Source organism: Biomphalaria glabrata, chromosome 8, assembly GCF_947242115.1.
Source record: "Biomphalaria glabrata chromosome 8, xgBioGlab47.1, whole genome shotgun sequence".
Lineage (NCBI taxonomy): Eukaryota > Metazoa > Mollusca > Gastropoda > Planorbidae > Biomphalaria > Biomphalaria glabrata.
Window position 1 is genome coordinate 33,433,701 of NC_074718.1, and position 25,674 is coordinate 33,459,374.

The window sequence follows — 25,674 nt, forward strand, 5'->3', positions numbered from 1 at the left end:
TAGATGTTATGAGAAGTGAGAGAACTCTAATGGGTTTTTTTTATAGTGAATTAAACAAAATAGAATATTACTAGCAATTAAACCCTCACACGTAGACGCATACCACAAGCACAGACACCGGTTTAGGATGGACTGAGCTATAAACAGAAATGTATCTCGCGTTTTGTATACAAAATATTTTTTATTGCTAAGAGCGCTGGTTCTTGCAGGGAGGTAAGACAACAGTACATCAGATGTAAATATCATGGCTATCGTCCCTTGTCAAGCGAAGTTACAAAAATTAAAAAATAGGTGATAAAACTGAGGATATATTTGTCGCGTGCGAGTCAGCTCCCTTTCCTCCAATTTTTTTTTTAAATCAAGTTTTTAAACTAATTTAGTTGATTTCATTCTGCATCCACGCTTGTAACACACACACACATACACATTTGTTACTCAGTTTATTTAGCAATATCTCCAAACCCAATCTGGACACCCTATGAAGTCCAGTGGATTTTAGGCAACAGCTTCTTCATCTCACGGAGGTCACATCTTGGGTCATTACTAGAAAAGCTTGACAAGGAAGGGTATGGGGCAAAGCAGGGGGGATGCACCAAGCAAGAAGGAAAAAAAGGGTGGGTGGGTGTCAGCAGGTAATGGTAGAAATAGACTTCATAAAGCCAGAACAAGAATTAAAAACCAAGTACACAATCTAAATGTATTTGTAATATATCTTTAAAATAATCCTAATTTTAATTCTTCTCCAATTTATGTCCCTTTGTAGTGTTTAGCAGTGTAACTTTTATTTATAGTGCTACAGCGGGAAACACATAAAGTAAATGTAGATATATTCAATCCAATTACAATCACAAACTTGATTAGCACACTTTGAATAATTTTGAAGAGATAGAAACTATTTCAAGTGGTTTCTGCAAACGTTATGATAAGATTTAATGCGAAACAAATTTTAAAATCTATTTTTATATGAAACTGCCAGAACGTAATCGTCCAAAAATTTGTTAAATATGTGGATAAGACAAGGAAAGGGAGAGAAGTGTGGGAAACATTCTATCCACTTCGCTTTTTTAAATATTTTTTTTATTTTTATAGATCTATTTATAACTTTATAAACTACTTTCTATCGGTGAAAACATTACGATCGAAACAAGCCAGCTGGATGTTACTGGTATCTTACCCACACGTAGTGTTGCTGCGCGAGGCACACGATTAGCGTTATTAATAGAAGATATCCACTCAATTTATGCAAGAATACCACCACCACAAATTTACATTTTACAATAATTTAATATAGGGGTGGTAATAACTTTTGTAAAACAGTAACATGAATGTCACTATGTCCAAATACAGTATACAGTGCGATACACACAGGCACCTTCTCAGCTTTTTATTAAAGTCATTTTTTCCTTACTCAGTGTTTACTTTTAGAAAAAAAATTGATACAAGGAAGTATCTGATTGAAAACTAGCTAGAATTTGTATTGGTCTTAAAATTTTTTTTTTAATTAAAAAAATACTCTTGTTGTCTAGTAGTGATGTATGTACACTCACTTGATATTTATCTCTTGCAAATCTTATCATTTAAAAAGCTCCGTTTTCTAGAAGTTACCGAGAACCGTTTCTCAGCTAATCTTTTCGAGTAGTCTAAAATTAGATTCCTCTTTATCCACGAGAATTTCGCTATTAATGTCTGGGCATGTTTGTTAAATTGTTTGTTTGTTTTTGTTTGTAGATTACGCAGGGAGCAGACTGCACTGTGCAGTATCAAGCTGTATCAAGAGACTGGGGTGGGATGGTGGTAAGGGGTGGGGATGTAGGGGGTGGTGGCATCGTCTGGATGACATGACAGCGTGGGAGTTCAAGTCCATGTCAAAATGACTTCACTGTGGTGCAGTGTGGAAGTAGGAAGTCTCAGACATGCGTCAAGGAGAGTGTCGTAAAAACAAAAAAGAGAGTAGGATAAATGTCGTCAATGTGCTCTTCAGTACTGGGAAATTTTGTTTCAAGCGTTTAAAAGTCTGAATGTGCATGCCCATAGTAATCGGTAAATGAATGAAATACTCAATGAACTAGTTCGTGATTCAGAGACTATCTAAGGTCATCATCATTCACTATGTTCACTTTTAAAAACTATGCGCAATCTTTCAATATGTAAGTCTTCAGATAATACTCCCTCAATCTTCCTACACACATTACTATTACAATACAATATCTCAACAAACGATCGCTTAATACACAATCTTTCAATGCATTAGCTCTCAATTCATAAGTTTGAAAACAAAATCTTTCGATACACAATCTTACAATAAACAATCTCTGAAAAATTTTATAAATCATTCTCAATATTTACATCTTATAATCTCTCAAAACATACTGTCTCAAAATTACTATCTTTCAATACACACTCTTTAAAAGACACAAGCTTTCAATTCAATCTTTATAATCAGAATGTCTAAATGCTCAATCTGTCAATACACAATCTTTTAAAATCACAATGTCTAAATGCTCAATCTGTCAATACATAATCTTTTAACATCACAATGTCTAAATGCTCAATCTGTCAATGCATAATCTTTTAACATGACAATGTCTAAATGCTCAATCTGTCAATACATAATCTTTTAAAATCACAATGTCTAAATTTACAATCTCTAAATACATATTCTCTCAAAACTCAATGAAAAAGAATAATTTACTAGCGCTTCTAAGGAATTCTAAATTTCAAATCTTCCTTCCATTCCCTACGTGTCAGCCTCGCTAGATACTATTTCATTCTCACTTCAACGGACATATATAATTACAGGGTCTTTTATAATGCATTTCAAGATTATTATTACATTAATTTCATTTCGTGAATCTCAACAGAACTTTTCAACTTTCTCCGGGTGGCTACACTTTTATTTTTTATTTTTATAGTCGGTTCTCACGCAGTTACGTTTCCCTGGAGAGAGTTACCGTCCTTCTCCATTCAGGCGTCTTACGGCCCCCTGCTCTAGTGTTAATTTGATCACTTTCATTTGAAGACTTATTCACGGCCAGTCTATCGTAACGCATTCCATCTCGTAGGAATTAGCAGAGATGTAAAAAGGGGAGGCCAGCGCAATACATTCTTTTGTAAAACTAATGTTTTGTAGAAGATTCTTTTTAATACCATTATTATCTCCACATTAAAAAAAATGTAGTTCAGAGGTTCTCGATCTAGAGAAGGCTCTCTTATAAAATGAGCCCCCCCCCCCCCCAAAAAAAAAGCCACGAACCTAATTTATTCAATGTAATTACTATTATAGAATGATTTTGAAAGAAACCAACAAACCAAAAGCAATGGAAGCAAAATTAATAAAAAATACCATATACGATAATAACAGGCATAGTATAGAATATTATGTTATATAAGAGAAAGAACTACACGTTTACAGCCATATGTCTTAATACTGTAAGATTTATTTCCAAGAATGGGAAGCAGGAGAAAAAACGTGTAAAAATGTTTTCCAGAGAGACTGACGGAGTGAGCTGATATAAGCTTTTTAATTTTAAAAAATATGAGAACAGCTACGATACACTGTGGAGTGCGGTGGCTAAGTGGCAAAGCGCTTCGTTTCCGAGCCGATGGGTTTTGGGTTCGAATCCTGGTGAATACTTGGATTTTGAATTTCGGGATTTTTATGCCGCCCCTTAATCCAGCCAACTCTAATGGCTACCTGACAGGGTAAAGTAAAGGTGGTCGGTCGTTGTGCTGGCCACATGACACCAGCGTCAACTGTAGGCCACAGAAACAGATAAGCCTTACATCATCTGCCCTACAGACCGCGAGGTCTGAAAGGGGAACTTTACTCTTTACTTGACGATGCATTAGGCTCGTATTCGTATTTATTTCCACGGCAAAAAAATTTGTCATTAATAATAATCGATATTCACTTGTACATAAAAAGTTCTGTGATCTTTACTTTTTTTTATTGGCATCCAGAGTTGAGCAATGACTATTCGGCCGCCTCTAAAAATCATCTCACAAGTGAACGATTCTTTAGCCAGGCTGATCGACAATTTGAATCCAATGGTTTCGAGTCTTCGACACCTCTGCTCAGTTTAGAACACGAATCATCGCATCGACAGAACCATCTGTCACCAGCTGAGAACCACAGCCGTAGTTGTTAGCACACACAAAACTATGACTCGAGGGGCGCCTACTTCACAAGGAGCAAATACACATAAGCACAAACTGGGGAGGGGGGGGGGTGGGGTGGCGCCCTGGTGACAAACGTTTAAACCAATTTTTGAGCTACTCAAGGTTTGGAGCAGACGACAGCGGCTTAATTGACAGGTAAATGTGTTTTCCTATCCTAGCGACTTTCCTCCATTGCTTGTGTTAAAGTTCATGAACAACTTGATTTAAAAAGGGGGGGGGAGAGTTGTTTGGACGTATCGGTGCAAACACATTGGAAGAGCAAGGAAGATGAACACCACGTTCCTCCGGAATCTTTTGAATCAACTAGGATTTTTTTTTCTTTTCTGTAAAAAGATAGTATTGGGGGAAAAGCTTTGTGTATGTGTGAGTTTGTGCGTTTTAACGTGTTTGTGCGAGTGTGTGTGTGTGTGTGTGTGTGACGTTGATATTTGACGATAAACAAATTTGTAATGAAGTAGCAAACTGTGGACAAAACAAGAATTCGCACAGCGCTTATATATGACGGCTTTGACAGTGTGACAGGACTTGTGAACTTGACTAACCATAGATAATAGATCTACTTCTGTAAAAAAAAAGGGGGGGGGGGGATAACAGAGCGCTAACAGGGTGCGCCCATCATGTAACTGAAACAAAGAAAATGCACAAAGATCTTAGCTGTCAAATTTGCTGGTTACACATTGGTATGGATACTTAAACCAAGTACATTGGTTATCTCTATAAAAGAAGTCAACACATTTTAATGCTGCCCTGATTTGACTTTAACCCATAAATGCCTAACACCAAGCACTATTTTTCTATGAGTGTACAACTTGTAAAATAGAGCAGGCGGGAATGGGTTAAAGCTAATCACATGTCATGATATTTGCTTCTTTTTGCTTTCGCTTTCTCTAACCACTTCCCATTCTTTCCCTCTTCTTTTTTTTTTCCTTTCGTTCTTTTAACATCGTAACGTTCAACGAAATGTCGATTTGGTACAAGCAAGGCAAAGATAATACATTTCTATTGAACTCTTGGCGAAATTCGCAAAAAGTGAAAAAGAAAAAATCTCCAGACGCAAGGTATAGTAATTACAGTAATTTATCAAGATACGTCTTTGGCACTCTACGTCCTAAAAGACGCCTGGAGCATGTACCTGTTTTCATGCACGAGTAACCTAGTGCCCGGGCTGTTGGTCTGTGTTTGTAGGTGTCTTCCTGTGCACATGTCGACAACGCTATAGGTCTGCATGCATGATTTAGTTGTGTGTATAAAGATTGATAGCATTATGACTAGGACAAAGAACAAATGTCAAATTTAGATTAAGTTTTAGATATATTGAAAACAACGCCTTTAACAATAACCACAATTCACACTTGTCGTAGTTCGTAGCAGTTATCATCAAGCTTTCAAATTGGATATGAGATTTTCATCTATGTCGGAATAAACTAAAATCGGTGTATCCGGTGTACAGATAAACAATGTTTTTTTTTTTTTTAAAAGTTATATGATTTGTTTTGCACTTTTGTTTTTGCACGGCAAAATCACATTTTCGAAGCTCTTCAATTTGTAGCTACATAGTTTTAAAGTTGGCAACATTGAAGTTCCATTTAGCGACCTTGACCTTGTTGAATGTATGGTGTACATCTCCACTTATTGATCTTGTAATGGTATTAGCGATATGAAAATTGATAAATTGATCTTTTTTTTTTAAAAATAATTTCCGTGAGAGGACACTTTTCACGCACATTTCTCACAGTCTGTTGGGGATGCCTCAAGAGTCCTGCTGACAGTCTGTTGGGGATGCCTCAAGAGTCCTGCTGACCTGTTTTCTAAATTGAATCTGTTTTCTGTCTTCCACAAATTAAGACCTGTGTTTTATTGACGCTGTTCCGTCTTTTCATCTTTAGTTTCGTTCATCGAATGTTACCGTTTTTAAAACCATAAAAACAGTTTCGTAATTTTAACTTACATTTGAAAGCGTAATAAAGTAATCCCAATGTGTAAATAATTACATAACATTTTTTCTATATAACAACATTCTCAACGTTCCCAAAATTACAAAAAAAAATTAAAAAATTACACACTCACAAAACCAAAACAATAAAAAAAATTACACACTCGCAAAACCAAAACAATAAAAAAAATTACACACTCGCAAAACCAAAACAATAAAAAAAATTACACACTCGCAAAACCAAAACAATAAAAAAAAAATTAGAAATCCTTAAAAATACTTGAAAGGGTTTACGTGGGTTTTGTTATATATATATATACATACATACATATACATATATATATATTAATCTCAACTCTAAACATATCTCTAATTTATTGTTTTTTACATTAGCTCTAGTCTATCAGACCGTGTTTCAAAAGTATACACTCTAGACATTTTTCTTTTGTTTTCCTGGATTTGGAATTAAGTCTGGTGCCAGGTAAGTCTAACACCGCAACGATAATGTCTCGCAATGGCAAGCAACTACAGGGGACAGGACCAGACGGTATTCAAACCGCAAGAACAAGTTTGTCATTTAGATATCCGACAAGTATCAATGTCGTACTGGGCCAACCCGGTTTGGTTTATCATTCGGCTTTTAGTTGTTGTTCTTTTAGATGGTGTCAAAGAGATGATAGCTATTTCGTATACCAAGGATTCCTTACATTCTAAAAGTTATGTACAAATTTAAGTAGGGCTCACAAGATTACTTAAAATAGGGTGAAATCAGATTTTAAAGGGCTTTTCTAGTTTTTTTTTTTATCTAAACCTGACAGAAGGACAGACAGACTACACAAAATTAATACCGGTAAAGGCTTTTCTCCTTACGGTGCTTACTGTTAAGGGACAGCTATTGAGGTTGATACTAAATTTAAAATCTTTATTTGTCGTAAAAGGCCTAAACAATCTAATAATATTTGGACGTCCCTCATTCTTGTTTTGTTTTTATTAATAAGAGATTGGCTTATTTTCAGTCACTGGCCTTTGTGTTTACAGCTTAAAGGGATTGTTGTTTTTTTCCTAAGCTCACTAACGCAATTTTAGTTTGTTCTGATATTTATCTGCAGGGTCAAGGGCTAGTGTAGATGTAATGTTGTTCACTGGTCATCTTAACCAATGAGTCTGATTTGGTTTATAGCTAGGCCTATTTGTAATCCCCCCCCCAACCCCCCTCCATTCCAAACATAATGCATAATTCAAAACCAGCCCATTGTCCTGCCTATTTCGACCAACACACTTTCAAATAATAGAGGCCCCCATTAAATTATATAACTTTACTTAAAACTACTCCAACCCCTTTCTTTCAACATACTATATGTAACAAAATACAAGACTCTTCCTATTAATATGCTCTATATAAATAATATTCACCCCTTTTTATAAAATTAAAATGATCTATGAGTCTATGTACAAATATATAACTAAAGTTATGTAGCCTTTCAATCGGACTTACTCATTGAAACATTATAAAAGTTTCTTTCTTCTAATAGACTTTATATAAAATGGTAGCCTCCTTTTCTGACCAGATACTCATATGTTACACTATATATAAATAAATTTCTTATAGACGTTCGAAATGTAACTATAGACTTCCATTCTTAGTATACTTTTGAAATATAAAAATCTTTTATTTTTGGTCCTATATAGAATGAATGTATATATATATTTTAAAGTGATTAACTCCTTTGACTAGCACTGACTAACTTACAGGTCCTACAGAGAGAATTATTTTTTTTCTATAAACTCAGCACAACGTAGGTATACATAAATCACAATGATATGGCCAACATAAGTATTAGTCGGAGATACGGGGAGATAACTCCTATAGATTCTTGACGCTAGTGGCCGGGGGTAATAATGAATTAAAAAAAAAACAACATAGTATTATTTTAGTTTCAGTCCTTGTCGATAGCAAGCAAACACAAACACACACATTAGAACTATAGAGTGGAACTATCCGAAGTAAGTGTGTTTACAGTCTGGTCTCTGTGTGTACCGCGAGTATGTTGCCTATTTCTCAAGTACGGAGGTTACTCGACCAAACCGATATTAGTAGTTCTGGAAGAGAGAGAGATGTACTTGGCTATCTGATACTGATTAGCACCTCACACCAAGTCCTAAATAATAGTAGACACTCTGTGGTTGTTTTTTTGTTTTGTGTGTATGTTATGTGTTTGAACTCCTGAGAGTGTGTAAGCTTATTTATAGTACCTGGGGTAAAAAGGTAGGAAATAACGTTGAGTATTTGTGTACAAATAGTTGTGAAAGGGGAGATAAATGAGGCAATAGAACGGAAACCAAGAGATATACTTTGATTGCAAGAAGGAAATATTTGACCAATGAAAAAGTAAATGATAAAAAAAAATAATTATATAATGATATTGCGATGTTTGTGTGTAGATTTGTATGACAAAAATTACTGTCACTATAATACTAGTATTTTTTTTTTTGTTTTTTAATATGGTAAATTAGAAAAGGATTATTATACAATCAGTTAAATAAACTTTTATAATAATACATGACATAGCATCCATTCTACCTAGTAAATCTTATAGAGTTGCATGACAGTGAAGCAAGGTGGAACGAGTTAATAAATGCTCTGTAAAAGTCTTTGCAAATTGACTAGCAACAGAATGGTTGGGGGCAAGAGGGGCTGGAACAAGGCTATTTTTTTTTCTTTTCTCTTAATAGATAAAAGTTGAGTTCATTGAAGAGTAACTATTTGTCTTTTAGTGAAATACACAGGTCATAAGGTCAAGCTAGCGCTTCATTGTTTAAACACTTGTTCTATCTATATACATACAACCAACTAATAGTCCGAACCCTTGACCCCTCAGTATATGAATAAACAAACGCTATTTATATTTTCACGCTGTGAAGGGACGTATAGGCTACAAAGCAACTGTAGTTAAAATCTTCCTTAAAAATTAGCTAAGTTTCAAACCGAAAGTAGACCAAAAGCTTTGTTTAAATAAATAAAATAAGATTTAAATTGCAATAAAGAAAAAAATCTGAAGTTTGTGAAAATATCTTTTCTTGACCACACCTCTGTCTCCCCCTTCTTACCCACACCCACACAAAATAATTGGATCTGAGACCCAATGTTCTAAGTCTTTTCTTTTTTTTTTCTTTTTATTAACATATACCAAACCCGTAGAATACGTTCTTTCAAGGCAATCTCTTTTTTTTCCCCTGTAAAATAATATTTTATCAAAGTATTAGGATACGATTGTGGAAAAACAGCAAAACTCGTTTTAAACACATAGTTAAAAGGAAAATCAATAACCGAAGGAGACAGATCGTCTTCGGAGGGTTAACTGTGTATATAATCTAGAAACAAGCTGTAATTAACTCCAGAGAGCCCGTACCTTTATTTATTATGCGTATCGGGGTCAACGCCATTGACAATAGGCACCGCCAGTAGAGTGTCCACAATGGAAGGCCTTGTTGGTACATACGTCTGTTAGTATAGCACGACTGGCCTTTGTGTCTTGGGTTCCAGAATGGGCCGGTACCAGACGATTATAATGCCGAGGTACATAAAGTTTATAATGAAACAGGAATTAACCCTTCTCTCCCTTCCTCTGAAGGCGTGCTTTTTTTTTTCTCTAAATAAATATTGGAAACAATTCAATCTAAAAACACTATAAAATGTAATCTAAACACACTTCCTAAAATTGTCGAAGATATTATAATTCCATTGGTACTTGGAATTTTGAAAGAAAAAAAAAGTTTAGTTTAGAAAAAAAACAACAACTAGTAACTGAATCAAAGTAAATTTGGGTCTTTAGTACCTCTATTTTTTTTACGAAAGACTAACTCATTTTATGTCTTCTTTTTTTCTACACTTTTTGTTTTATTTAAAAAAAAAGAATGTTATAATGAAAGAAGTCAGCCAATTTAAGTTACAAACTGTTAATGCTCAGATCTAAGTAACTTCTGAGCTTCTGTCTGTCTGTCTGTCTGTCTCTGTATCTATCTATCTATCTATCTATCTATCTATCTATCTATCTATCTATCTATCTATCTATCTATCTATCTATCTATCTATCTATCTATCTATCTATCTATCTATCTATCTATCTATCTATCTGTTCGTCTGTCTGTCAATTTGTCTGTCTCATTCTCTCTCCCTCTCTCTCTCTCTGCGTGTAGATGCCAGTCCCTTCTATTCCATATACATTTTATTGTTGTACTTAGAGTATTGAGAGTATTGTATCTGATCATGTTGTTTACATGTACACAAGAACTATATAAAATGTGATAGTCCATAAATCAAGAGTCGAACACTAGCAAGTAGCTAGACTTAGAATAACAAAACATTGAGACACCATAAATAGCAAGATAAAAAAAAAAAGATTAACAGATAAGAAGAAAAAAAGAAACAAACTGAGTGAAAAATAAAGAAAAACAATTGACTAAGAACAAATTTAAAGAAATGTTTCTACAATTTAACCAAAAAGGCATGTGGGTATTAGTGTGTGCGTGTGTAAACTCACATTGAAAATAATTTTGTTTTAATCATTGAGTCCCTAATTGGCTTCAGTCATTGCCAGGGATACAAACTCTTGTGTGTTCATCGTGGCTCGTTGTGGAAAACGTCTGTTGGTGGAAGCGGAGAGACTAGCTACACGAGCAGACAACTGGCACAAAAAACAGATTACGGCACCTTAATGTTCTGTGATTCAATTGCGCTTAATAAAGTAGTCTCCGAAACTCGGGATAGGGGCTAACTGGGGCTTCAACCGAGGCTAATCTTTATAGACAGCCTGAACGTTGACCTGCGACGTTATAACCTGTGGCACTCAGAAAGTATGCTAATCAACGGCAACCTAATTTACTTAAGAAATAAAGATTCTAAAATGTGCATATTCGCAGTATTAAATTGCAGCAATATGATAGTAACACCCAGACCTACACTCATATTTATGTGAAAACACACACACACAAACATCCAGCTACCCCCCCCCCCCACCCCACCTTATAGATACGCACACCAGCTCCCAAGTTGTCCCCCCCCCCATTTGTTAGTATTACGCCAAAACTGTACACTTTTGGTTTCAATTAGATTGAGCTGGTGAATGGACAATCTTCAACACGTAGGTAGTTACACAATACAGAGAATGAGATATGCTGACATCAGCTTATCTTTTCAATGAGATCACAGTTATTTAAAATACCCAGCTCCCCTTTTCAACAAAAAATAAAATGAAGTCTAGACAACCAATACTTGAGTAGCTTTTTTAGGACTTTACTTTTAAGCTATGTAAGTATTGATATGTGTGTGAAACTGGATTGGGTTGTGTGCAGAGGCGTAGTGAGCAAAACGTTTACCCGGGGCAAGGTACTTTATTGGCGCCCCTCTCCATTTTTTCATGAACATCATATAGAAATATAGGCTGGGTGTGCCCCCCCCCTCCCCTTTGAGGGTGGCGCGGGGCATCGTGCCCTTTTGCCCCCTCCTTCACTACGCCGCTGGTTGTATATATATATATATATATATATATATACACACACCCGTAATCTCTCTCTCTCTCTCTCTTTCTCTCTCTCTCTCCTAGACTATTCCACATTCCAGCATTCTCAGGTCCTACACCAAGTACAAAATAGACCTACAACTAAGGGGAATCAAAACACACCCGCTAACTCAACTTCACTAAATAATGCTTTCATATAAATAAGTTGTCTAGCATGGTCTTTGGATGATATGAAACTGAATTGGTAGACAATAGAAACGTTTAACACAATCTCCAAGCATAAAGTTATAAAAAAAAAATAACTAAAAAAATGTTAAATGGCGTTACGCATCTACTCCCCTCAGTTTAAATACCCATTTGGATCAATTCAATGCAGAGGGCTTGGTAGAGAAATGAAGGCCGAGGGGGGAAAGCATGAATGATTTATCTATCAATGTATGAATGAATGTGTAATGCAGGAATTGGGGGGGGGGGGGGGTGAAAGCACTTTTTTTTTTTTTGACAAAATCAAGGCATGGAATTCCCGTACAGTGTGTCAATAGATTTCAGACTACAATCGAAACAAAAATCGATATACCATGGCCCCCAAAGGTTCAAACAGTTTCTCTTCAAGATAGACATAATAGACGACCGGGTCAGCAGAAATTTAAATACAGTGGAGCAGCAGTTACAAAAAAAAAAAACGTCCGCTTTGAACTTATACAAGTCAGACTTCAGCATTTCTCAAACTGCGGGGAGCCCACTACCCCAGGGTGCGCGACGTACTTACAACATGTTCAATTAATTTTTTTTAAAGGACTAAAACACTATGTACATCGGTATTGTAGCTCTCAATCCATATTTGTATCGGTATTGTAGCTCTCAATCCATATTTGTATCGGTATTGTAGCTCTCAATCCATATTTGTATCGGTATTGTAGCTCTCAATCCATATTTGAATATTAAGCTATGATGACATTTTTTGAATATGTTTCCAAATGTAAGTAAGAGACTGCGTTTTATCTTTCATGTAGTAACTGTTCTCGTGCACCATTCCATTGTTATTATTTTTAAACACCTTTTTTGTTTTTTGGGTCTCTGTTGAAATCATGTTTCAAACCGAGACCACACGTTATAGAAGGCCTGAACACTGACCTGCTACGTCACAACTTGTGGGCAATTTAGACGTGGCAACGAGCTATTGGTCTAATCTGCCCACAGGTTGTGATGCTGGAGGTCAGTGCTGAGGCCTTCTATAGCGTATGGTTTTGGTCAAACGCGATACATTACTGGAACAAAATTCTTTTGAAAGCTTTATAAAAATAATTATAATAAAAGGTTATGACATTCAAAGTTAAAAAAATAACTTTAAGAGATTTGAAATCTGAAGAGAATTCCGAGTCAATGTCCAAGTCTTATCCAGAAGTCCAACAAAGAACGCTCTGTTTAAAATGTGTTTAAAAACTCATCCACAACGACTGAAGGAACTAAATGATAATTAACTCGTTCTCTCCGTAATTATTTTTCCACGTTTCGAGGGAACTCTTCATTTTGCTTATTACTATTTCACTCCCCTGTTAGGATGAAGCTTCAATAACTTTTTCGTTTGTTATCAGAAAATGTTTTATTTGGTCTAGACTTAAAGGGGAATGCATGCGCTTTTTATGTTACACAAAGTCAAGTTTATACAATCAAACATTAATTTAATTTAATGAGGTCAAATCAGCGATGGTATCAATTAGGAGAGAAAGAGTTAATGTATTAAAGATAGAAAACATAATTAGAAGGAAAAATAAACTCACCTTGCTGAGGCTTCTGGTCAAAAGTTCCGTAAATATTGTCTTTGAAGACGGTCAGATACTGCTGGTTTTGTTGTCCGACCAACAAATAGTACAGACGGTCGTGCGGCTGTCTGTTCCAGTGAGTTTTGTCCTGTCCCTCGCCTAAACTACGAGGAGGCTGGTCACTGTAAGGAATGTCGGTGCCGTTCGTGTCTGGATGCTTCTCCGTGTCGTTGCCAGGGATAGGCTTGGGGCTAACCGAGCTGAAGAGCAGCCCGCAGAGGATGGTCAAGGCGAGGAGTTGCTTCGTGAAAGGCGAACAAGCGATGGAGGACGCTGATCGGCGCGACGATGCTGAGTACGATGTTGCTGATGAAAAATGCTTGAAGAACGATGACAACGACGTCGTAGTGAGAGACGGAACGGCGGGTAAGTTCACTGAATTACGGTGGAGGTTTGATTGCATCTCTTCAGCCAAAACCTGAAGAGAGATATCGATTGTCTGGAATCTCTCTGCTCTTGAAGTGATTGGGTAGAACGAGAAGAAAAAGGTCCCTCTCTGAAGTGAATGCAGTCTACGTGTTGGAAGAAATACAAAAATCCGATTGTCTTTCTCTGGTTAAACAGATGTTGCACAGGGGCGCAAAGCGACGCAGAGACAGGCTCTAAATGAAATTGAATACCGCGGGAGAGCCCTCTAATGTCACCATGTTGGTGCACGTCAAGTCGCAGACTAGATGATGCAGGATGGTTACACGAGCAAGGCGTGTCACTAGCTGAGACTGCAGCGTACCTTCGGGGCGAGAAACTTTGATCGAGTCCTTCTAGACATTTACTAACTTTGGAACTGTCAGTAAATCTGTTGGGAGAGAGGTCCCTCATTGAGACGGCTCGTCTGATCAGCTTGTCCAAAAATGATAGACGCTATACCGTGGCTTTTCAGCATAAACTAATGCATCAAGTGCAGCAGAGCGCAGAGAGTAGTGATACGTCTACACGGCGTATAACTCGAGGTAGGTGGGCTTGAAACAAAGTAATATTGACTCAAATAAATAACAAGATACAAGCTGACTTCAAATCTTCAAAAGTCAAGCATTGATTGACGCATCTGTGCATTTGTGGAATGTTTAAAAATAAAACTTAAGGGAGGGAAAGGGAGGTTACTGTTAACAACGTAAGGGAAAGAAAAAAAAAACAATTACGAAGACGTTTTGATCTCGCTAATTAACGTGCGCGAGACTTGTGGCTGAATATTTCATTAGAGAAGCACTCTTTGAATAAGCCGTGTCTCACTTGGTGCGGGTTCTCGCTTGGTGCTTTTGTATGGGTCAGGCTATTTATATAGAGTTTCAATGGAAAATTAGCCCGTTAAGATGTTTAATTACTATGATAGGAGCTCAACAATTTCATTATCTACATTAAAATCAGGCGCGTTGTTATTTATTCTAAAGACGAATCTGAGACAGAGTTCCTTGGGTTCAAATACTATTAGAAAATGGCGTTGTTGTTTTAAAGATTCCTACTTTTGTTACTCATAAATGTGAATGATGCGGACACGTAAAATCTGGACTGTCCGGTGCAATGGTCTGTTGGACTTTGATCACAGATGAAGAACTCAACGACGAACGATTTAGATGCTTGCCCGGCACACGGCTGAGCTCTGAGTTCAGCACGTGCCTGTGAAGGTCAAAGGATGAGCTCCCTTGACGACCAGTGGTTGTCAGTCTGTCCCACGGATGGCTGCTAAATCTGTGTGTTCGATGGAGTGAGCAGTGATGGTCACAAGAATCCATACCCCTGCGACGTCAGTACTGGTCATGGTTTGGTCAATGATGGAAACTAAAAGAAAATAAATAAAATGAAGGAGGATATTAAAAAAGTTTACAGTTCACTTCTCTCTTTCCCTCTCTCTCTCCTTCTCCCCTCTCTCTCTCTCAATCACCTCCCATTCTCTCTCATTTGCTCGAAGTTCTACATTTCCTTTTAAGTTGCAAAGAAAAGCTGTTAAAAAGACATATTCTTGTTTGAAAACAAGCGAGCCAAATGGCAGGCATTTCCTCTACAAATTTAAGGACATGGATCTTAGGGTCTTTTCTCTTTTAATAGAAATAAAAAGCAGCCACCTAGTGTTAATGGCTCCATAGACTATATATATTTATAGATAATAGACTTGTGGGCTTAAACTCTTAGGTTTCAGAATTGTTCTACCTGAATGGAAGGATTCAATGAAACTCACTTGAATATTTACGATAAGACAGTAAGTACAATTCTTTTTTTTTTTTTAAATATAGGTATTCCAAATCTGATGTGTTCAATGTATCTTACGACATCAGCACCGTGTAATAACACTTTAATGGAGAGACAAGTTTTGTGACTGATTTCGTTGATAATGATGTTTTTTTTTTTTTTTTTTTTTTTGGGGGGGGGGGGGGGTTAGAACATACTCCAGAAAACAAAATAACACACATACACACGAACAGACATACACACAAGAGCCCAGTATTAGACAACTAGGCCACATGGCACATTAATTAATATAAAAGTATTCAGTTCATAAACAGGTACATTGACATCACACTAGCCCCCCCCCTCTTATTACCAATGTTTGTTAGTACCTTACACATACCACTTTCCGACCTCACACTGTGACCCAGAAAAGCTTTTTTTTTTTACCCACCATCATTGACCCTGTCATTTGAAGCGACGCTTTGATTAATTAATAAAAGGGGCAAAGGTTAATATCGGAGGCCAGGAACCGGCGCCTAGATTTTCTCCCTCTTTACCGTCTGATACCCACCAGCTGTTAACAGGTGACATATGACGTCATTATCGGGGCTTTTCCAGACTTTTTTTTTTTTTTAAATGTTGCGGGTTTATCATTCAGTTTGATTTTCACATGGTCTAGAAATCATGCATCTGTAGTCACTTTTATTTGGCATAATGGATAGAAACATGGGAGGTAATCTAAGCTGGGAATTAGTTAGACTAGATACTTTAACGCAAATATACAGCTTCTTTAAATTATTTGTATACTTACTATTATTTGTATAAAAAAATAGAAATAAAAATAAAAACAAGCATGTATATCAATGGAAAGTACAAATGTTTCTCCACTTATATAGTACAACAAAAACGAAAAATGCAATTTCCAAATTATGCAAACAATGATGACCAGTAATACATTGCAGACCTAATATATTTATAAATATAATATACCAAATTAACGTGCACTACATCTCACTCAGCCAAAACTCTCATACACATTCACAGTGAACCGAACTCTGCTTCAATTTTTATAATTACGAGAAAAGAAATTATTTTTTCAAAAAGTTTTCCAACATGGAAACAAAGCGTCTGTCTACCAACCGATCCTCGTGTGGAGATGACGTCATCCGCCTTAACCCTCATTTGTAGAACCGTTTCATTTTGTTGCTCGTTGTAATAACCAGAGGAGAGACAACGCACGAGCAAGAAACAATAAAACATTTTTTTTTGTTCGGCTTTCATGTCGATCTGGCACCGTCTCAGAAACATACCGAATGATCTTCCACATTTACATACGACACTTGTAAACTTAAAATATCCCACTCACGCGCATCCCGAACACCTCCCCCCCTCCACCTCCAGTATGGGGGTCCCAGCCTCACCATGTGAATGCACACACCTCACACCGCTCTCATCTCGAACTTCGTAGCACCGCCGTGACGTGGGTATTCTCCCTTAATCTTTCTGTCTGTCTTTTTTTTCTTCTTCTTCTTTCCCTTTTCTTTCCTATGAGAGGTGAGTTTTTAATAGGTATGTCTACAGGTGTAAAACTGTGCGTCACATTTCACTCCAAGACATTGGTGCTCATTTGATAGATTTATACACCTCCCCCCCCCCCCATTCTCATCGTGTATAAACAATACATGCAGGAAATATTATCCCAGGAGTACACTGTACCATAATCGGTACCCATACATGCATTTCATATTGTTTGTTTTTTGACGATAAATTGAACTTCAATGTTGCTAGCTAAATAAAGAAAAAAATGATTTACAAACTGAAGAACTTAGACAATAGGAACTCTTCAGTACAACAAAAAAGTGCACAAAATTATACAACGTTAAAAAAAATGCAGCTTATCAAGCCATCCCTTATTTTGTACGTTGGATATACATGGGTACTTTTCCATCTGTATTGTTATTGTTACAGTAGTTACGCTCAGGTGGTCAATTTTAGTCCAACTGAATTGTCATTCGAAAGGACCAATAAAAATTATCTTATCTCTTGTCTTAAAAACAAACCAATAAATAGAATCAAAACTAACCAAAATGAACAACAACAAAAATATGCACCTCACAACCGAATACAACATACATACGTTCATACCTCCAAAGAAGTCAATCAAAGAGCTAGAACCACAGACAGGTTCATGTATACATCTATACATACATACACGCAGACATTACATTGCAGAGATAGACAAGACATCCATTCCGACACCTTACATACTGACACACATACAATTGATCAACATAAACATCGTCCAATGTTGTTGCTGTTACGTCGGTGGTCCACTTGTTCTTAGTGATGAAAGGCCTGCTGGCCAGTTCATCAATCTCATGCACCCAGGAGTCTAGACATGACCATCTTCAAATAAAGCCAACTTAATGAACTGGGGCTTCTTCTGAGACCAATAGAAAATAAAAAAGAAGGGGCTTAAAACTGTCATGTCTGTCTGGCGTTGCTCAGATGTCATCATTCAAATGAACTGAATGACGAGGAGGAATGTGAAAGGGTGCATTCAACCGAAAAAAAAAAAAAACTTTAAGAACCAAAAGTTTACATCCGAAATGAATTAGAACATTTCTCCATCAGTGTGGAGTAATATCTACTGCTCTTATGTCATCAACGCCAATCACCTCATATCCATCTGCATGTGGGGTCAAAGCTAGCTGTGAAAGGAAAAAGAATTATAGAGGAAAGAGTGTGGGCTGGGGGGCTGGAGATGACGCTTCTGTTACAGTGCTCGTTAAAAAAAAAAAAAGAGAAAGCAGAGGAGGAAGGGTGTTATTTGACACAAAGGATTTGGTTGGGCTCGCTACTTAATCAAGCTAACACTTACATTGAATTTCTTTTTTTTTTTTGAGAGGGGGGGGGGGGAGGGAGTAGTTTATGGCGTGGATGGGAAGTGCTGGGGCGTGTGGTGCACCTCGTCATGGGTGTCTTCTCACGACTTTGATAGGGGATTAAAGGGATACACTTAAACCACTGCATGTGCATCTATTTAATCTTCAGTGTTGTTGTAAGAGGTATACAACGGGCGGGGTGGGGGGGATATGAGGCCCCCAGAATGTCTTCTCCAACATTAAGAAGAGATCTCGTGCCCACCCTTTCCTAGTTGAAGCCCTATAAGCAAGCATAAGGAATCATTTAGCTTCAAAGACCGTCGCTGATACCTGTTGACACCCTTGCCCTCTATTCACCATAACAGATGAGCCCACACAAACAAACAAACAACCACATGTGTAATGATTTACAAACAACAACTGCGATTTCAAAACCATCACGTCTCGCAATCCAATCACGTTTTGTTTTGTCAAAGTGATTCCATTCCAATTCTTTAGTAAACACTTAAGGAGCGCATTACCAGCACGGAGGAAAAATAGTAATCTACTATTAAAAGGAAGCGAGGAGCTCCCGAGGATTGCAATCTGCAGAAGTGTTTATAATCGTGTTGTTTTGTAGTTCAGTGCGATCATTGCTTTCCCCCCCCCCCCCTCTCCAAAAGTTGTTTTCGTTGTTTGCGTTGCAGGGATCGTTTGATATTCGATGTATCAGTGCAAGTAGAAGAGAGACGTGTGTTTACCCAGGGGATTGAACTAAGATGTCGTCTGCAGAGATGTCGTCTGCAGAGATGTCGTCTGCAGAGATGTTGTCTCCCTGATACCAGGAGGATTAAATAGATGAGCTTCTGAAAACACTTGGTGAGCAGATAAATCATTTTTTGTGTACGTAAAAACCACAGGGAAGGCAGTTGGACCTACACAAAAGAAAACAAAATGATAGATCACGGACGTGTTCACTAGATTACGGACGTCTTTACTAGATTACGGACGTCTTTACTAGATCACGGACGACTTCAGTAGGTCACAACGTCTTTACTTGTCACAGTTTTTAGTGTGTGGCCAGTCAGTAATTTTTCCCAACGCTAAAGATTAGTTGTGGAATTTCTATAAAATCGTTAGAGTCAATATTGCAACACGAGGGAGGGGGGGGGGTGAAATGTAAGAAAGTAAAACAAAAAGTATACGATGAGGCTGTCAGATATTAAGTTTGTCTGTTTTGTAATAACAAATGAAAGGGGAGGTTAGCCCGATTCTCAGCAGCCTCAACTTTCCCCATAAACATGCCGAGTTATCTTACGTGATGGGTAGATTCTGGAATCTATAAAAATCCTAAAATAAAATTCTTGACCCTTTCCGGGATGGAACTCGAAACTCGGTAACAGTTGTCTCGATACTCAAGCGCTTTACTATTCAGCCACCTTACTGACGTCTAGTATGCTGTGTGTCTTTTGTGTAAATACATTGGGGATCAACCGCATCCTTGAACCAAAATAAAGTTGATTACATTGCTGTGAAGTAAGCAGCAGCATCGCTTGAGATTACACGAGGCTATGTGCAGATAGAAAGAGACATGTATCATTCCACCGACATAAATACAGCTTCAACTACAACCTCTCCCTCAACGCCTACACACACACATCTTCTCACAAATTAATGCGCACCAAAAGCACGCAACAGAAGGAATATATATTTTTTTGTCAATGAACCAATAAACGGGCCATCACCAGCAAAGCCAAACAGAAATGCTGTGCTTATTAGCGTAATCTTCCTTAGAACGTAGCCCTAACTGGATCAAGCTGAATTCAAGACATGCAGATATACCCCAGGAGTTTGTAAGTTTATTGTGTTAATTTAACGCAGATCCTTCTGACACCCACGCAATTGTCTGTATATGCTTAATACCAAAGATGACATGATAATGCCACTCGCAGGTCAGGGTTACCTAACAGGTGAAAACATCCCCCCCCAACCCCCAAAGTGAACTTCTATTTAAATGCCTACCATTTCCGTACACTTTCTGTTGTTCTCAAATCGGCCAGGTTTTTAAGACATTGACAGATAAAAAGTCGGTGTTAAAAGACAAGCTTATTGAAGGGAAGAACTCAACGTCTGCTAATATTCGTAGATTGTGTGTGTGTATTTGAACATTGTATTGCCTATGTGTTTTCTTGATGTGTATCTGTTATATCTTAGTTACGTCAAAGAATGAGACTCTCTTAGTTACGTCACAGAATGAGACTCTCTTAGTTACGTCACAGAATGAGACTCTCTTAGTTACGTCACAGAATGAGACTCTCTTAGTGACGTCACAGAATGAGACTCTCTTAGTAACGTCACAGAATGAGACTCTTACGTCACAGAATGAGACTCTCTTAGTAACGTCACAGAATGAGACTCTTACGTCACAGAATGAGACTCTCTTAGTTAAAGTCGTTGTTAGAATAAGAAACGAATCGGAGCGGAGTAAAAAGATAAAGCCAGAGTAACAAACATTAGAGAGAGAGAGATATAGGGAGAGAGAAAAAAGAGAGAGTAAAAGAGAAAGAGAGAGTAAAAGAGAGAGAAAGAGAGTAAAAGAGAGAGAAAGCGAGAGAGAAAAAGAGAAAGCGAGAGAAAAAACAGAGAGAAAGAGAGAGAGAAAGAGAGAGGGAAAGAGAGAGGGAAAGAGAGAGAGAGAGAAAAGAGAGAGAGAGAAAAAAGAGAGAGAAACAGAGAAAGAGAGAGAGAGAGAAAACGAGAGAACGCGAATGAGAGAGAAAGAGAAAATAAGAAGACATAAGCTAGGAAGATGAACAGAATATAGCTAAATATACTAAAGAGAAAATTGGAATAAAATCTAAAAAAAAAAATTTGAAGAAATTTGAAAAATAGAAATCAAAAGAGACAGAAAGAGAGACAAAGAGATAGAGAAGGAGATTATTCAAGCAGTGAGACCAATATCATTGATTTTTAGTTGTCGCAAATAAGATCTATAAATATATATACATATATAGGCCTATATATATAATCTGCGTTTAACCACACGGTGCAGTGCCATAGATCCAGATTTCTCCAGTATTACAAGACCACATGAACTAGTTTCCAGATTAAGATTTCTGATGTCTAGATGCGAAAAAATAATCTAGTCAAAAACCTCTTGATTCTATTTCACTAAATTTTTTTTTAACTATTCCAAAATGCGGGAAGTCAACAACGAAGTACTAGACCAGGAACACTACAGTAAGTGCATGATGGGTAAAAACCAAGAGAAAGTAAATGTGCTGGTCTCTTAGCTTTAAGGGAACACAAAAAGAACATTAACTTAGAATTATTTATTTTTCTAATCGCGCAATTTTAACGGTACTTAATATCTATGTAGGCCTATATATATATAGTAGTATTGATATATATAGTAAAAGTAAAGTTTTCCCTTTCAGACCTTACGATCTATGAGGCAGATGATGTTAAGATCATCTGTTTCTATGGCCAACGGTTAACGAGCAGGGTGTCATGTGGCCAGCACAACTACCAACCGCCTTACTTTCCATAACTAAAGTCAGGTACCCGTTAGAGTTGGGTGGACTCAGGGACGCGATTAAAATCTCGAAATTCAAAATCCCAGCCTTCGAGATTCGAACCCAAGACCTCAGGTTCAATTAATTATTATTAGAAGTAAAAGTAGTCCATCCAAACAAACCAACAGTATGCAAACGAACAAGATACAAAAAAATGATTTTCTTCTCTTGTCTATCATCATCAGTGCTTATAACTTCGGAAATTTCCGTATGACGTAATTCTACAGCTTTTCTAAAGGAGTCGGAAGTAACTCTTTTACCTCAAGCGGATAGAATTAAGGTGTGCTTTATGGAAGAAAAAAAAAACACAGTTTGGCACCGCCAGAGTGCGCTGTTATAAAAAGCTATTTATGTCTCAAGGTTGGCAAGCGTTGATGAAAAAATAAAACAGGGGGGGTGGGGGAGAACAGGGATCGCCCAGGTTATCTATTGACTTGTGTAGATGCTAATGATGAGATGATGATGACAGATATGTTAACAAAAGAGCGATCTGGAAGCTAAAGAAGGGTCTCCAAACTATGTACTCAAGTGGAACCGTTCAATTACCAAAAAGAATACAAATTTGATGACTCCAAGGATGAACTGATCAATATAAGCAAGTATACACAGAATAATACCAACTTGAAGGTACGAGTAATATGCTAGAGTATTTCGGCTTTGTCTTAAGAGACATGTAAAAGCCACTAAAATCTCATCAAAGTAGACATTTTAATATTCGATAAATGAACAGTATTAAACACAATTGTGACAAGGCTTATTTCAACTCTGTCTTGGTGGATTCTTTTACTAGTTTTTCTCCCACTTTTATGTTCATAGTAAAAGACAATACACGAATCAATCCAAAAAATTAACCATTTATTTTTAATCAATTAGCGGTAAATGGTTGATTTTTTTTTAATAGAAAAGGAGGATAAACCTTGCAGTATTGAAATATGACAAAATTTGTGCGGTGCTTTCTCCTTACATAAACTTTGGTGGTTGTTTTTTCTAAAAAGTATGTTTAATAATTTGCTTGTATACGACTGACCAACACAGTTGTTTTACTAAACAGAAGGCTGTTTACAGATTTTCATTTATAGTGGGAAAACTATAATTGCTAGCATTTTGGCGTATCCGGTGTACAGACTACATGAAACGTTGATATGTTATGTTTTGAAAAGTTCTTTGAACATTTTAATGCACTTTTTAGCTTTACAGAATCAAATTTTCTTTGCACCTCATTTTGAAGCTTTTTTTAAAGTTGGCAACATTAAATTTCGATTGAGCGACCTGGATATTGTGTAGTTTATCGCGAAGATTCCCCAATCTCCAGTCTGAGTTCCCTTTAGTACGTGTTCCTAATGGTGCGACGCGTATTCTTTACTCCAATTACCAGGCCCTAATTTACATCGATACGCTGGACTTTTACTAGCTAGTAACGACAACAGAAAGGTGTCCAAAATAGAATGCCAACAGTTGAATGTCACCAGATGACGCTGGCGCTGTTACCTGCATGGTGTGGCAACAGAACAATTGAAAGAAACATCAACATAGACTAGAGACATTCGAAAGAAACAAAGAGAGAATCGGATTTAAAATTTTGAAGAACATTGGTACGACTGTAGGACATGCAACAACAGACTTATGGTGCGTGAATGTTTTTAGGGGTTATTGCCCCTGTGCTAAATTCGGTTTAAGTGGGGACAAGAACAACCGGTGATAATTTGTTATATGACAATTTGGACTAATTAATTGATGAGACAGATTTACGCTAGAGGTCACTACTGGCGTCTAATGGTTTCATTCAGTAAAGACGTTTATTATTGAAAAAAAACAACAAAAAAAATTCCCTTACACACCTCTTTCCCGAGTAGTGTCGACTTGCTAGTTAACCGGTGGCCAAAGAAACAGATGACCTTAGCATCAATCTGCCCTATACACCGCAAGGTCTGAGAGAGGGACTGTTTTTTTTTTTGTGTTTTTTTAAACAGTACTTTTGTACGGCCCATCTTCTCCGAAGTTAGACCAGGCCGATGTCTCTGAGAGGGTCAGAGTATTTTCATTGTCCCTCATATATAATCATATATAGGGGCAGGGCCGGATTTAAGGGAGGGCAGGATGGGCTATTGCCTCAGGAACTCCTGATCCTAATTTCGTAAAAGTACTTTTTATTTTCATTTTATTATGACAAAAGAAAAAAAAAGGCATTAGCTCCCTTTAATTTACAAAATGCGTAAACAAAAGATTAAAAACAAGTAATTTTTTTTAGGAAACAAACAATTTAAATGACACCTTAAACAATTTTTTCGATCCAATATGCACTAAACATAATTTAATTTTATGAAAGATTTACCAACACGTTCAAACATTTAAAGGCAATGTGTGGGAAACCAAGAAATTACTGGCTGAATATCTTACGCAAATGTCTATATCCAAGGTCAACTTAATTAGGGCAAATGTCTTTATCCAAGGTCAACTTAATTAGGGCAAATGTCTATCCTGGACATTGTCGTTTTCAACGTATTTCTGTTTCAGAAATGCACTCCGTAAACCCTTGGACATTTAAAAACTAAGAATTTTCTCCAGCACCCGACGCCACCCTAGTTAGAGTGAGCACTTACCCCGTAGTGCGACAGATATAGCGCGCCCCGGACTGAAAAAGAACAAGGTCACTCCTGAGGTTCCAGACTGAAGAGGCTACGTCACGCTCGCTATCCTTTCAAAAGGTTCTCCGCTGCCTGTTCAACCTGCAAGGTGTCGGCTTTAAGAGTCACAAGTGCTCAACTTGTGTTGTCGGGTTTGGTGGGGTGGGGGGGGGGGCTGGAGAAGGCGGTGGCGGGGCGAAGGGAAGGCGGAGAGTGATGCGGCGGCACCACAGACAAGTGTCTCGGCTGAAAGATGAGAGTTGGATGAAAAAACAAAAAAAAAAGAGGAAGGAGTCGATGGAGTATAATGGTGCAAGATGGTAAAAATAAAACGAGTCAGGGTGTGTGTGTGTGTGTGGGGGGGGGGGGTTGACGGGGTCGCATGACTAATACCTAGATAAGTAAATGTGAAATTTAGCTGATAGCACAACAAATCTCTTTCATCTTACATTTATTACGTACCTTGTTAAATAAAGCTAGAGACAGAAATTTAAAAAACTAGCAAAATATAAAAAATACGTTTAAAAAAAACCAAGCTTATATAAGGGGAATAATTGCACATTTACAGCTTATAGATCTCAATACTGTAAGATTTATTTCTCTTTTCTATTTAAAAAAAAAATACCACTATTAAATTAATCAATTTGTGAATTATTTTTATGGATTCATATTTTGTTAAGAACAATAGATAATTGTGCAAAGTTTCAACAGGTTCCGAAAATGGGAATGGAAGAAATAACATGTACAAAATGTGTACAGACGGAGTCAGTTTATATTAGTTTTGTAAAAATTGATGATTATTATTATTATTTACTTTAATAAAACAGATGGTTATTTGTTATTTCCTTTAGTCCTTCTTCATGTAACGACAATATTGTCAACAGTCTCAATAGCGGACTTATGAGGGCAGCGAAGCATCTGGGAGAGTGTCTGTGAAGTCATTAAGCGCTTAGCATGTACAAATCAGTTCAAGTTTCATCTGGAATTTACGATC

The 25,674-nt window shown here is 37.2% G+C and overlaps 1 protein-coding gene across 1 annotated transcript in view; it reads right to left on the bottom strand.

The window, feature by feature from the left end:
• Window positions 1–25,674, bottom strand: part of LOC106069353 (uncharacterized) — a 49,908-nt gene that overhangs the window by 13,084 nt on the left and 11,150 nt on the right. Inside the window, exon 2 of the mRNA XM_013228996.2 lies at window positions 13,413–15,230. Within this exon, the coding sequence (XP_013084450.2) occupies window positions 13,413–13,857 (445 nt within the window). The 5' untranslated portion in view covers window positions 13,858–15,230. The remainder of the gene's footprint in view (window positions 1–13,412; window positions 15,231–25,674) is intronic.